This window comes from Lissotriton vulgaris, chromosome 4_1, assembly GCF_964263255.1.
Source record: "Lissotriton vulgaris chromosome 4_1, aLisVul1.2, whole genome shotgun sequence".
Lineage (NCBI taxonomy): Eukaryota > Metazoa > Chordata > Amphibia > Caudata > Salamandridae > Lissotriton > Lissotriton vulgaris.
The window spans coordinates 47,019,642-47,032,907 of record NC_141691.1 but is presented as its reverse complement, the minus strand read 5'-3'; the positions used below and the strand labels follow the sequence as shown (position 1 = coordinate 47,032,907).

The 13,266-nt window shown below is 47.9% G+C and overlaps 1 protein-coding gene across 1 annotated transcript in view; it reads left to right on the top strand.

Annotated features, from left to right (window-relative positions):
* Positions 1-13,266, top strand: part of C4_1HXorf65 (chromosome 4_1 CXorf65 homolog) — a 180,734-nt gene that overhangs the window by 128,121 nt on the left and 39,347 nt on the right. Inside the window, exon 6 of the mRNA XM_086918286.1 lies at positions 1,768-1,892. Within this exon, the coding sequence (XP_086774412.1) occupies positions 1,768-1,892 (125 nt within the window). The remainder of the gene's footprint in view (positions 1-1,767; positions 1,893-13,266) is intronic.

Sequence of the window (13,266 nt, the reverse complement as noted above, 5' to 3'; positions counted from 1 at the left end):
TAAGGACTGCTAGTTATTTCCTTTCGAATACCTTGTTTAATCATTCAATCAATCTCAGAAGCTACTCCTGCTTTGACTTCTGGACTCATTTTGTATTGTCGAGTGTTAGGATAAACTGCACCTTCTTTCACAGTCACTTTCATTGGGTCTCCATCTACCATTAGACCTATTTATTTTCCGGTAAAATCCCATACTTCTGGATTCACAGCGTTTTCAGTTCTTCTAGTAAGTCATCTTTTGTCACTAATGAATACAGTTCATCTATTTCTGTGCCTTGTTTAGCTAACATCATTTTGTACATCATATCTTCATCAGGGGGTTGAAAAGCAACACCATCCGGTGTGCAATAAATTGTGCAGTTCATTTTACACAAAAGATCTCTGCCTAATAAATTCACTGGACTTGAATCACATACTACAAATTTGTAAATATCTTTGAAGCTTCCAATTTGGACTTCCATAGGTTTTATAATTGGGGTTCTAATCTGCTGGTTTGTAACTCCGACCACTTGGATGGCTTCTCCCGAGAGGGGTAGGTTTGGGATGTCTGCTGTTCTCACAGTAGAACCGGTAGCACCAGTATCCAATAGAAAAGTGAAATCATTGCTTTCCACTTTCCCATCAACAAATGTACCGGACTGATATATCGGCAAGGATGCGCCAAGTACGCATTCCTCTTCCTCCCCCCTCAGGCACCGTCATTGCATGTACTCAAACTTAACATTCTAAATCTGCATTCACTTCGCTACTCTCTTAACGCTTACGTCACAGTTCTACAGAGTCCATCAGGAGCCACAATTGTTCTGTCATTACAAACAAACAAGACAATACATCATGCACTAAATCACCCTCTTTAGTTAAGCTTCCCTCTGCTGCAAATGAAGTGAAGCCAGGACTGAGCTGCCTTTATTTATGGTGTGAAAACACCTTCCTGCTTATTGGCTGTCGGCGCCCGAAACCAATCCCGAATGGCCAAGACCTACCCTGGGTTGGAACTCTGACTGCAGAATGAGAATCCTTACCCTTGCCATCTTTCTCACCTCCTTGGTTTGGTTTGTTTCTCTGACATACTTTTATCTTATTCTCTTTTCTTTTGATTCCTCCTCACCACAATTCATACAGTTTTGTTTTTGCTCATCTCCCAATCTTCTCCTCTCTTTAGCCACTCTCCCTCCCTTGCATGTTCACTTTCTCTCTTCCACGTTCATTCAATCTCTTCGTCTCTCTGATCTTCATCTCTCTCTCTCTCTATTTCTCTCGCTTTCTCTCTCTCTCTCACTCTCTCTCTCTCTCTCTCTCTCTCTCTCTGTTATTTTTATTCTGCTCTCTCCTTTTTCCTTTCCTTTTTCTTCCTCATTTTTCTCCACTCATACGTTTTCTGTTACCTTTCATTCTATCAGTTCCATTGTTATTCAATCTTTGTCCCTTTGTCATTCTTCTCTCTTCTTTCTTTGCCGTTATTTCTCTTTCAATTTCTCTTCCTCCTCCTTGTTTTATATCCCCTCCTTCCTCCTATAACTTCGTTTGAGTTTCCTACCTTCATCCCTTCACTCCCACTCTCTCCTTTGCCTCTGTACTTTCTTTCTTTCTATTAATTTCTGTTACTTTCCTGTATTCTTCATTTCTCTCTCATGCCCTCTGTTTTTCTTACTCCTTCTTTCCTATCTTGTATCACAATCTTTTCTTCTTTCATCCTGTTTTTCCTTGTCCTGCCAGTGACCACTCCCGCCTTCCATGACACTCTCTCTATCTTTTTTCCACTCCACAGATACTCTCCAAGCACAGTGCGAGGGCCTGGAGAAGATTCGTAACATATTCCGAAAACGTGCTGACATCAAGAAGATGAATGTGGTGCCCATGTTCTCAGCCGACTCCATGCTAGCTCATCATGGGGTGAGGAAACACAAACATCATGCAGCCAGCAGTCCTTCTGTCAATTCTGTCACTCGGGGTGGGGTCCTTCCATTCTGTCTGTCACTCACGCTAGTGTCCTTCTTTGAAATCTGTCACTCGCTCTGGCGTCCTTCCATGAAATCTGTCACTCGCGCTAGCGTCCTTCAATGGAATCTGCACTCGCGCTAGTGTCCGTCCATGAAATCGGTTACTCGCGCTAACATCCTTCCATGAAATCTGTCACTCGTGCTAGTGTCCTTCTATGAAATCTGTCATTCGCGCTAGCGTCCTTCCATGAAATCTGTCACTCACGCTAGGGTCCTTCCATGAAATATGCACTCGCGCTGGGGTCCTTCCATGAAATCTGTCACTCGTGCTGGGGTCCATGCATGAAATCGGTCACTCTGGCTAGCGTCCTTCTATGAAATCTGTCACTCGTGCTAGTGTCCTTCTATGAAATCTGTCATTCGGGCTAGCGTCCTTCCATGAAATCTGTTACTTATGCTAGCATCCTTCCATGAAATCTGCCACTCGCACTAGTGTCCTTCCCTGAAATCTGTCACTCGCACTAGCGTCCTTCCATGAAATCTGCACTCACGCTAGCATCCTTCCATGAAATCTGCACTCACGCTGGCGTCCTTCCATGAAATATGTCACTCGCGCTAGCGTCCTTCAATGGAATCTGCACTCGCACTAGCGTCCTTCAATGGAATCTGCACTTGCGCTAGCGTCCGTCCATGAAATCGGTCACTCGCGCTAACATCCTTCCATGAAATCTGTCACTCGCACTGGGGTCCTTCCATGAAATCTGTCACTCTCGCTGGGGTCCCTGCATGAAATCTGTCACTTGCGCTGGGGTCCTTCTATAAATTCTGTCACTTGGACTGGGGTCCATGCATGAAATCTGTCACTCTGGCTAGCATCCTTCCATGAAATCTCCACTTGTGCTAGCGTCCTTCCATCAAATCGGTCACTCGCGCTGGGGTCCTTCCATGAAATCTGTCACTCGGGCTAGCGACCTTCAATGAAATCTGTCACTCTGTCTAGCGTCCTTCCAGTAAATCTGCACTCAGGATAGCGTCCTTCCATGAAATCTGTCACTCGCACTAACGTCCTTCCATGAAATCTGCACTTGCGCTAACGTCCTTCCATGAAATCTGCACTTGCGCTAACGTCCTTCCATGAAATCTGTCACTTGCACTGGGGTCCCTGCATGAAATCTGTCACTCGCACTAGCGTCCTTCCATGAAATCTGTCACTCGCGCTAACGTCCTTCTATGAAATCTGTCACTCGCACTAGCGTCCTTCCATGAAATCTGAATGCGCGCTAGTATCCTTCAATGAAATCTGTCACTCGTGCTAGTGTCCTTCTATGAAATCTGTCATTCGCTCTAGCGTCCTTCCATGAAATCTGTCACTTGCGCTAGCGTCCTTCCATGAAATCTGTCACTCACCCTCGGGCTAGGGTCCTTCCAGGAAATCTGCACTCGGGCTGGAGTCCTTCCATGAAATCTGTCACTCGCACTAGCATCCTTCCATGAAATCTGCACTCACGCTAGCATCCTTCCATGAAATCTGCACTCACGCTGGCATCCTTCCATGAAATCAGTCACTCGCGCTAACATCCTTCCATTAAATCTGTCATTCGCACTGGGGTCCTTCCATGAAATCTGTCACTCTGGCTAGCGTCCTTCCAGTAAAACTGCACTCAGGCTAGCGTCCTTCCATGAAATCTGTCACTCGTGCTGGGGTCCCTGCATGAAATATGTCACTTGCGCTGGGGTCCTTCCATAAAATCTGTCACTTGGGCTGGGGTTCATGCATGAAATCTGTCACTCTGGCTAGCGTCCTTCCATGAAATCTGCACTTGCGCTAGCGTCCTTCCATGAAATCTGTCACTCGCACTAGCGTTCTTCCATGAAATCGGTCACTCGCGCTGGGGTCCTTCCATGAAATCTTTCACTAGGGCTAGCGACCTTCAATGAAATCTGTCACTCTGTCTAGCGTCCTACCAGTAAATCTGCACTCAGGCTAGCGTCCTTCTATGAAATCTGTCACTCGCACTAGGGTCCTTCCATGAAATCTGCACTTGCGCTAACGTCCTTCCAGGAAATCTGTCACTTGCACTGGGGTCCCTGCATGAAATCTGTCACTCGCACTAGGGTCCTTCCATGAAATCTGCACTTGCGCTAACGTCCTTCCATGAAATCTGTCACTCGCGCTAACGTCCTTTTATGAAATCTGTCACTCACACTAGCGTCCTTCCATGAAATCTGAACGCGCGCTAGTATCCTTCCATGAAATCTGTCACTCGTGCTAGTGTCCTTCTATGAAATCTGTCATTCGCTCTAGCGTCCTTCCATGAAATCTGTCACTCACGCTAGCGTCCTACCGTGAAACGGTCACTCGGGCTGGGGTCCTTCTATAAAATCTGTCACTCGGGCTAGCGTCCTACCGTGAAATCTGTCACTCGGGCTAACGTCCTTCCATGAAATCTGTCACTCGAACTAACGTCCTTCCATGAAATCTGTCACTCGTGCTAGCGTCCTTCCATGAAATCTGTCACTCGAGCTAGCGTTCTTCTATGAAATCTGTCACTCTGGCTAGCGTACTTCCATTAAATCTGCACTCAGGCTAGCGTCCTTCCATGAAATCTGACACTAGGTCTAGCGCCCTTCCATGAAATCTGCATTCGGGCTAGCGTCTTCCATGAAATATGCACTAGGGCTGGAGTCATTGCATGAAATCTGTCACTTGAGCTAGCATCCTTCCATGAAATCTATAACTCGCTCTAGTGTCCTTCCATGAAATCTGTCACTCGCTCTAGCGTCATTACATGAAATCTGTCACTCGCCCAGCGTCCTTCCATTAAATATGTCACTCGGGCTAGTGTCCAACCATGAAATCTGTCCCTCTGGCTAGTGTCCTTCCATGAAATCTGCACTCAGGCGGCAGTCCTTACATGAAATCTGTCACTCGAGCTAGCATCCATCCATGAAATCTGTAACTCGCTCTAGTGTTCTTCCATGAAATCTGCACTCAGGCTAGCCTCCTTCCATTAAATCTGCACTCAGGCTAGAGTCCTTCCATGAAATCTGACACTAGGGCTAGCGTCCTTCCATGAAATCTGCACTTGCGCTAACGTCCTTCCATGAAATCTGTCACTTGCACTGGGGTCCCTGCATGAAAACTGTCACTCGCACTAGCGTCCTTCCATGAAATCGGTCACTCGCGCTAACGTCCTTTTATGAAATCTGTCACTCACACTAGCGTCCTTCCATGAAATCTGAACGCGTGCTAGTATCCTTCCATGAAATCTGTCACTCGTGCTAGTGTCCTTCTATAAAATCTGTCATTCGCTCTAGCGTCCTTCCATGAAATCTGTCACTCACGCTAGCGTCCTACCGTGAAATCGGTCACTCGGGCTGGGGTCCTTCTATAAAATCTGTCACTCGGGCTAGCGTCCTACCGTGAAATCTGTCACTCGGGCTAACGTCCTTCCATGAAATCTGTCACTCGCGCTACCATCCTTCCATGAAATCTGTCACTCGAGCTAGCGTCCTTCTATGATATCTGTCACTCTGGCTAGCGTACTTCCATCAAATCTGCACTCAGGCTAGCGTCCTTCCATGAAATCTGACACTAGGTCCAGCGTCCTTCCATGAAATCTGTCACTCACGCTAGCGTCCTTCCATGAAATCTGCATTCGGGCTAGCATCTTCCATGAAATATGCATTCAGGCTGGAGTCATTGCATGAAATCTGCCACTTGAGCTAGCATCCTTCCATGAAATCTGTAACTCGCTCTAGTGTCCTTCCATGAAATCTGTACTCAGGCTAGCGTCCTTCCATGAAATCTGTCACTCTCACTAGCTTCCTTCCATGAATTCTGTCACTCGCTCTAGCGTCCTTACATGAAATCTGTCACTCGCCCAGCATCCTTCCATTAAATATGTCACTCGGGCTAGTGTCCAACCATGAAATCTGTCCCTCTGGCTAGTGTCCTTCCATGAAATCTGCATTCAGGCGGGAGTCCTTGCATGAAATCAGTCACTCGAGCTAGCATCCTTCCATGAAATCTGTAACTCGCCCTAGTGTCCTTCCATGAAATCTGCATTCAGGCTAGCGTCCTTCCATGAAATCTGTCAATCGAGCTAGTGTCCTTTTATGAAATCTGCACTCTGGCTAGCGTCCTTCCATTAAATCTGCACTCAGGCTAGCGTCCTTTTATGAAATCTGACACTAGGGCTAGCGTCCTTCCATGAAATCTACTCTCACGTTAGCGTCTTTCCATGACATCTGTCACTCGCACTAACATCCTTCCATGACATCTGCACTCGCGCTAGGGTCCTTCCATGGAATCTGCACTCGCGGTAGCGTCCTTCCATGGAATCTGCACTCGCGGTAGCGTCCTTCCATGAAATCTGTCACTTGTGCTTGTGTCCTTCCATAAAATCTGCACTCAGGCTAGCGTCCTTCCATGAAATCTGACACTAGGGCTAGCATCCTTCCATGATATCTGCTCTCACGCTACCGTCTTTCCATGAAATCTGTCACTCGCACTACCATCCTTCCATGAAATCTGTCACTCGCGCTAGCGTCCTTCCATGAAATCTGCGCTCGGGCTAGCGTCCTTCCATGAAATCTGCACTCGGACTGGAGTCCTTGCATGAAATCTGTCACTCGAGCTAGCATCCTTCCATGAAATCTGTAACTCGCTCTAGTGTCCTTCCATGAAATCTGCACTCAGGCTAGCATCCTTCCATGAAATCTGTCACTCGCACTAGCTTCCTTCCATGAAATCTGTCACTCGCCCAGCGTCCTTCCATTAAATATGTCACTCGGGGTAGCGTCCTTCCATGAAATCTGCACTCGGGCTGAAGTCCTTGCATGAAATCTGTCACTCGAGCTAGCATCCTTCCATGAAATTTGTAACTCGCCCTAGTGTCCTTCCATAAAATCTGCACTCAGGATAGCGTCTTTCCATGAAATCTGACACTGGGGCTTGCGTCCTTCCATGAAATCTGTCATTCGCTCTAGCATCCTTCCATGGAATCGGTCACTTGCGCTAGCGTCCTTCCATGAAATCTGTCCCTCGCGCTAGCGTCCTTTTATGAAACCTTCACTCCGGCTAGCGTCCTTCCATTACATCTGCAGCCAGACTAGCGTCCTTCCATGAAAACTGGCACAAGGGCTAGTGTCCTTCTATGAAATCTGCACTCAGGCTAGTGTCTTTCCATGAAATCTGTCACTCTCACTACCATCCTTCCATGGAATCTGCACTCGCGCTAGCGTCGTTCCATGAAATCTGTCACTCGCGCTTGCGTCCTTCCATGAAATCTGTCACTCAGCCAGCATCCTTCCATGAAATCTGTATTCGGGCAGGAGTCCTTGCATGAAATCTGCACTCATTCTAGCGTCCTTCCATGAAATCTGTCACCTGCGGTCATGTCCTTCCTTAAAATCTACACTCGGGCTGGCGTCCTTCCATGAAATCTGTCACTTTCGCAGGGGTCCTTGCATGAAATCTGTCACTCAGGCTAGCGTCCTTCCAGTAAATCTGCACTCAGGCTAGCATCCTTCCATGAAATCTGTAACTCGCCCTAGTGTCCTTCCATGAAATCTGCATTCAGGCTAGCGTCCTTCCATGAAATCTGTCAATCGAGCTAGTGTCCTTTTATGAAATCTGCACTCTGGCTAGCGTCCTTCCATTAAATCTGCACTCAGGCTAGCGTCCTTTTATGAAATCTGACACTAGGGCTAGCGTCCTTCCATGAAATCTACTCTCACGTTAGCGTCTTTCCATGACATCTGTCACTCGCACTAACATCCTTCCATGACATCTGCACTCGCGCTAGGGTCCTTCCATGGAATCTGCACTCGCGGTAGCGTCCTTCCATGGAATCTGCACTCGCGGTAGCGTCCTTCCATGAAATCTGTCACTTGTGCTTGTGTCCTTCCATAAAATCTGCACTCAGGCTAGCGTCCTTCCATGAAATCTGACACTAGGGCTAGCATCCTTCCATGATATCTGCTCTCACGCTACCGTCTTTCCATGAAATCTGTCACTCGCACTACCATCCTTCCATGAAATCTGTCACTCGCGCTAGCGTCCTTCCATGAAATCTGCGCTCGGGCTAGCGTCCTTCCATGAAATCTGCACTCGGACTGGAGTCCTTGCATGAAATCTGTCACTCGAGCTAGCATCCTTCCATGAAATCTGTAACTCGCTCTAGTGTCCTTCCATGAAATCTGCACTCAGGCTAGCATCCTTCCATGAAATCTGTCACTCGCACTAGCTTCCTTCCATGAAATCTGTCACTCGCCCAGCGTCCTTCCATTAAATATGTCACTCGGGGTAGCGTCCTTCCATGAAATCTGCACTCGGGCTGAAGTCCTTGCATGAAATCTGTCACTCGAGCTAGCATCCTTCCATGAAATTTGTAACTCGCCCTAGTGTCCTTCCATAAAATCTGCACTCAGGATAGCGTCTTTCCATGAAATCTGACACTGGGGCTTGCGTCCTTCCATGAAATCTGTCATTCGCTCTAGCATCCTTCCATGGAATCGGTCACTTGCGCTAGCGTCCTTCCATGAAATCTGTCCCTCGCGCTAGCGTCCTTTTATGAAACCTTCACTCCGGCTAGCGTCCTTCCATTACATCTGCAGCCAGACTAGCGTCCTTCCATGAAAACTGGCACAAGGGCTAGTGTCCTTCTATGAAATCTGCACTCAGGCTAGTGTCTTTCCATGAAATCTGTCACTCTCACTACCATCCTTCCATGGAATCTGCACTCGCGCTAGCGTCGTTCCATGAAATCTGTCACTCGCGCTTGCGTCCTTCCATGAAATCTGTCACTCAGCCAGCATCCTTCCATGAAATCTGTATTCGGGCAGGAGTCCTTGCATGAAATCTGCACTCATTCTAGCGTCCTTCCATGAAATCTGTCACCTGCGGTCATGTCCTTCCTTAAAATCTACACTCGGGCTGGCGTCCTTCCATGAAATCTGTCACTTTCGCAGGGGTCCTTGCATGAAATCTGTCACTCAGGCTAGCGTCCTTCCAGTAAATCTGCACTCAGGCTAGCATCCTTCCATGAAATCTGTCACTCGAACTGGCGTCCTTCCATGAAATCTGCATTTGCTCTAACGTCCTTCCATGAAATCTGTCACTCAGGCTAGAGTCCTTTTATGAAATCTGTCACACGCGCTACCATCCTTCCATGAAGTCTGTCACTCTGGCTAGCGTACTTCCATTAAATCTGCACTCAGGCTAGCGTCCTTCCATGAAATCTGACACTAGGGATAGCGTCCTTCCATGAAATCTGCACTCGGGCTAGCGTCCTTCCATGAAATCTGTAAGCCTCGCTCGTGTCCTTCCATAATATCTTCACTGGGCTAGCGTCGTCCATGAAATCTGCACTCGGGCTGGAGTCCTTGCATGAAATTTGTCACTCGAGCTAGCATTCTTCCATGAAATCTGTAACTCGCTCTACTGTCCTTCCATGAAATCTGCACTCAGGCTAGCGTCCTTCCATGAAATCTGTCACTCGCTCTAGCTTCCGTCCATGAAATCTTTCACTCGCCCAGCGTCCTTCCATTAAATATGTCACTCGGGCTAGCGTCCTTCCATGAAATCTGCACTCAGGCTAGCGTCCTTCCATGAAATCTGACACTAGGGCTAGCGTCCTTTCATGAAATCTGTCACTCGTGCTACCATCCTTCCATGAAATCTGCAGTCGCGCTAGCGTCGTTCCATGGAATCTGCACTCGCGCTAGCGTCATTCCATGAAATCTGTCACTCGCGCTTGCGTCCTTCCATGAAATCTGAACGCGCGCTTGCGTCCTTCCATGAAATCTGTCACTCAGCCAGCATCCTTCCATGAAATCTGCATTCGGGCTGGAGTCCTTGCATGAAATCTGCACTCATTTTAGCATCCTTCCGTGAAATCTGTCACTCGCGGTCATGTCCTTCCATAAAATCTGCACTCGGGCTGGCGTCCTTCCATGAAATCTGTCACTCGCGCTGGGGTCCTTGCATGAAATCTGTCACTCAGGCTAGCGTCCTTCTAGTAAATCTGCACTCAGGATAGCATCCTTCTATGAAATCTATCACTCGCACTGGCGTCCTTCCATGAAATCTGCACTTGCGCTAACGTCCTTCCATGAAATCTGTCACTCAGGCTAGAGTCCTTTTATGAAATCCGTCACACGCGCTACCATCCTTCCATGAAGTCTGTCACTCTGGCTAGCGTCCTTCTATGAAATCTGTCACTCTGGCTAGCGTTCTTCCAATTAATCTGCACTCAGGCTAGCATCCTTCCATGAAATCTGACACTAGGGCTAGCGTCCTTCCATGAAATCTGCACTCGGGCTAGCGTCCTTCCATGAAATCTGTAACCCGTGCTCATGTCCTTCCATAAAATCTGCACTCGGGCTAGCGTTGTCCATGAAATCTGCACTTGGGCTGGAGTCCTTGCATGAAATCTGTCACTTGAGCTAGCATTCTTCCATGAAATATGTAACTCGCACTACTGTCCTTCCATGAAATCTGTCACTTTCGCTGGGGTCCTTGCATGAAATCTGTCACTCAGGCTAGCGTCCTTCCAGTAAATCTGCACTCAGGCTAGCATCCTTCCATGAAATCTGTCACTCGAACTGGCGTCCTTCCATGAAATCTGCATTTGCTCTAACGTCCTTCCATGAAATCTGTCACTCAGGCTAGAGTCCTTTTATGAAATCTGTCACACGCGCTACCATCCTTCCATGAAGTCTGTCACTCTGGCTAGCGTACTTCCATTAAATCTGCACTCAGGCTAGCGTCCTTCCATGAAATCTGACACTAGGGATAGCGTCCTTCCATGAAATCTGCACTCGGGCTAGCGTCCTTCCATGAAATCTGTAAGCCTCGCTCGTGTCCTTCCATAATATCTTCACTGGGCTAGCATCGTCCATGAAATCTGCACTCGGGCTGGAGTCCTTGCATGAAATTTGTCACTCGAGCTAGCATTCTTCCATGAAATCTGTAACTCGCTCTACTGTCCTTCCATGAAATCTGCACTCAGGCTAGCGTCCTTCCATGAAATCTGTCACTCGCTCTAGCTTCCGTCCATGAAATCTTTCACTCGCCCAGCGTCCTTCCATTAAATATGTCACTCGGGCTAGCGTCCTTCCATGAAATCTGCACTCAGGCTAGCGTCCTTCCATGAAATCTGACACTAGGGCTAGCGTCCTTTCATGAAATCTGTCACTCGTGCTACCATCCTTCCATGAAATCTGCAGTCGCGCTAGCGTCGTTCCATGGAATCTGCACTCGCGCTAGCGTCATTCCATGAAATCTGTCACTCGCGCTTGCGTCCTTCCATGAAATCTGAACGCGCGCTTGCGTCCTTCCATGAAATCTGTCACTCAGCCAGCATCCTTCCATGAAATCTGCATTCGGGCTGGAGTCCTTGCATGAAATCTGCACTCATTTTAGCATCCTTCCGTGAAATCTGTCACTCGCGGTCATGTCCTTCCATAAAATCTGCACTCGGGCTGGCGTCCTTCCATGAAATCTGTCACTCGCGCTGGGGTCCTTGCATGAAATCTGTCACTCAGGCTAGCGTCCTTCTAGTAAATCTGCACTCAGGATAGCATCCTTCTATGAAATCTATCACTCGCACTGGCGTCCTTCCATGAAATCTGCACTTGCGCTAACGTCCTTCCATGAAATCTGTCACTCAGGCTAGAGTCCTTTTATGAAATCCGTCACACGCGCTACCATCCTTCCATGAAGTCTGTCACTCTGGCTAGCGTCCTTCTATGAAATCTGTCACTCTGGCTAGCGTTCTTCCAATTAATCTGCACTCAGGCTAGCATCCTTCCATGAAATCTGACACTAGGGCTAGCGTCCTTCCATGAAATCTGCACTCGGGCTAGCGTCCTTCCATGAAATCTGTAACCCGTGCTCATGTCCTTCCATAAAATCTGCACTCGGGCTAGCGTCATCCATAAAATCTGCACTTGGGCTGGAGTCCTTGCATGAAATCTGTCACTTGAGCTAGCATTCTTCCATGAAATATGTAACTCGCTCTACTGTCCTTCCATGAAATCTGCACTCAGGCTAGCGTCCTTTCATGAAATCTGTCACTCGCTCTAGCTTCTGTCCATGAAATCTGTCACTCGCTCTAGCGTCCTTACATGAAATCTGTCACTCGCCCAGCGTCCTTCCATTAAATATGTCACTATGGCTAGCGTCCTTCCATGAAATCTGCACTCAGGCTAGCGTCCTTCCATGAAATCTGACACTAGGGCTAGCGTCCTTTCATGAAATCTGTCACTCATGCTAGCATCCTTCCATGGAATTTGTCACTCACGCTAGTGTTCTTTTATTAAATCTGCACTCTGGCTAGCGTCCTTCCATGAAATCTGACACTAGGGCTAGCGTCCTTCGATGAAATCTGCACTCACGCTAGCGTCTTTCCATGAAATCTGTCACTCGCACTATCCTCCTTCCATGAAATCTGCACTCACGCTAGAGTCCTTCCATGGAATCTGCAATCGCGCCAGCGTCGTTCCATGAAATTTGGTACTTGCGCTAGCGAAGTTCTATGAAACCTAACACTCGCGCTAGCGTCCTTCCATGAAATCTGTCACTCAGCCAGCATCCTTCCATGAAATCCGCACTTGGGCTGGAGTCCTTGCATGAAATCTACACTCAGGCTAGCGTCCTTCCATGAAATCGGTCACTCGCGCTCGTGTCCTTCCATAAAATCTGCACTCAGACTGGCGTCCTTCTATGAAATCTGTCACTCAGGCTAGCGTCCTTCCAGTAAATCAACACTCAGGCTGGCATCCTTCCATTAAATCTTTCACTCAGGCTAGCGTCCTTCTATGAAATCTGCACTCGCGCTACCATCCTTCCATGAAATCTGTCACTCGGGCTAGCGTCCTTCTATGAAATCTGTCACTCTGGCTAGCGTACTTCCATTAAATCTGGGCTGAGGCTAGCGTCCTTTCATGAAAGCTGACACTAGGGCTAGTGTCCTGCCATGATATCTGCACTCAGGCTAGCGTCTTCCATGAATTCTGCACTCGGGCTGGAGTCCTTGCATGAAATTTGTCACTCGCAGTAGCGTCCTTCCATGAAATCTGCTCTTGGGCTAGGGTCCTTCCCTGAAATCTGTCACTCCCGCTCGTGTCCTTCCATAAAATCTGCACTCGGGCTAGCGTCTTCCATGAAATCTGTCACTCGCACTAGCTTACTTCCATGAAATCTGTCACTCGCTCTAGCGTCCTTATATGAAATCTCTCACTCGTCCAGCGTCCTTCCATTCAATATGTCACTCGGGCTGGCGCCCAACCAAGAAATCTGTTCCTCGGGCTAGCGTCCT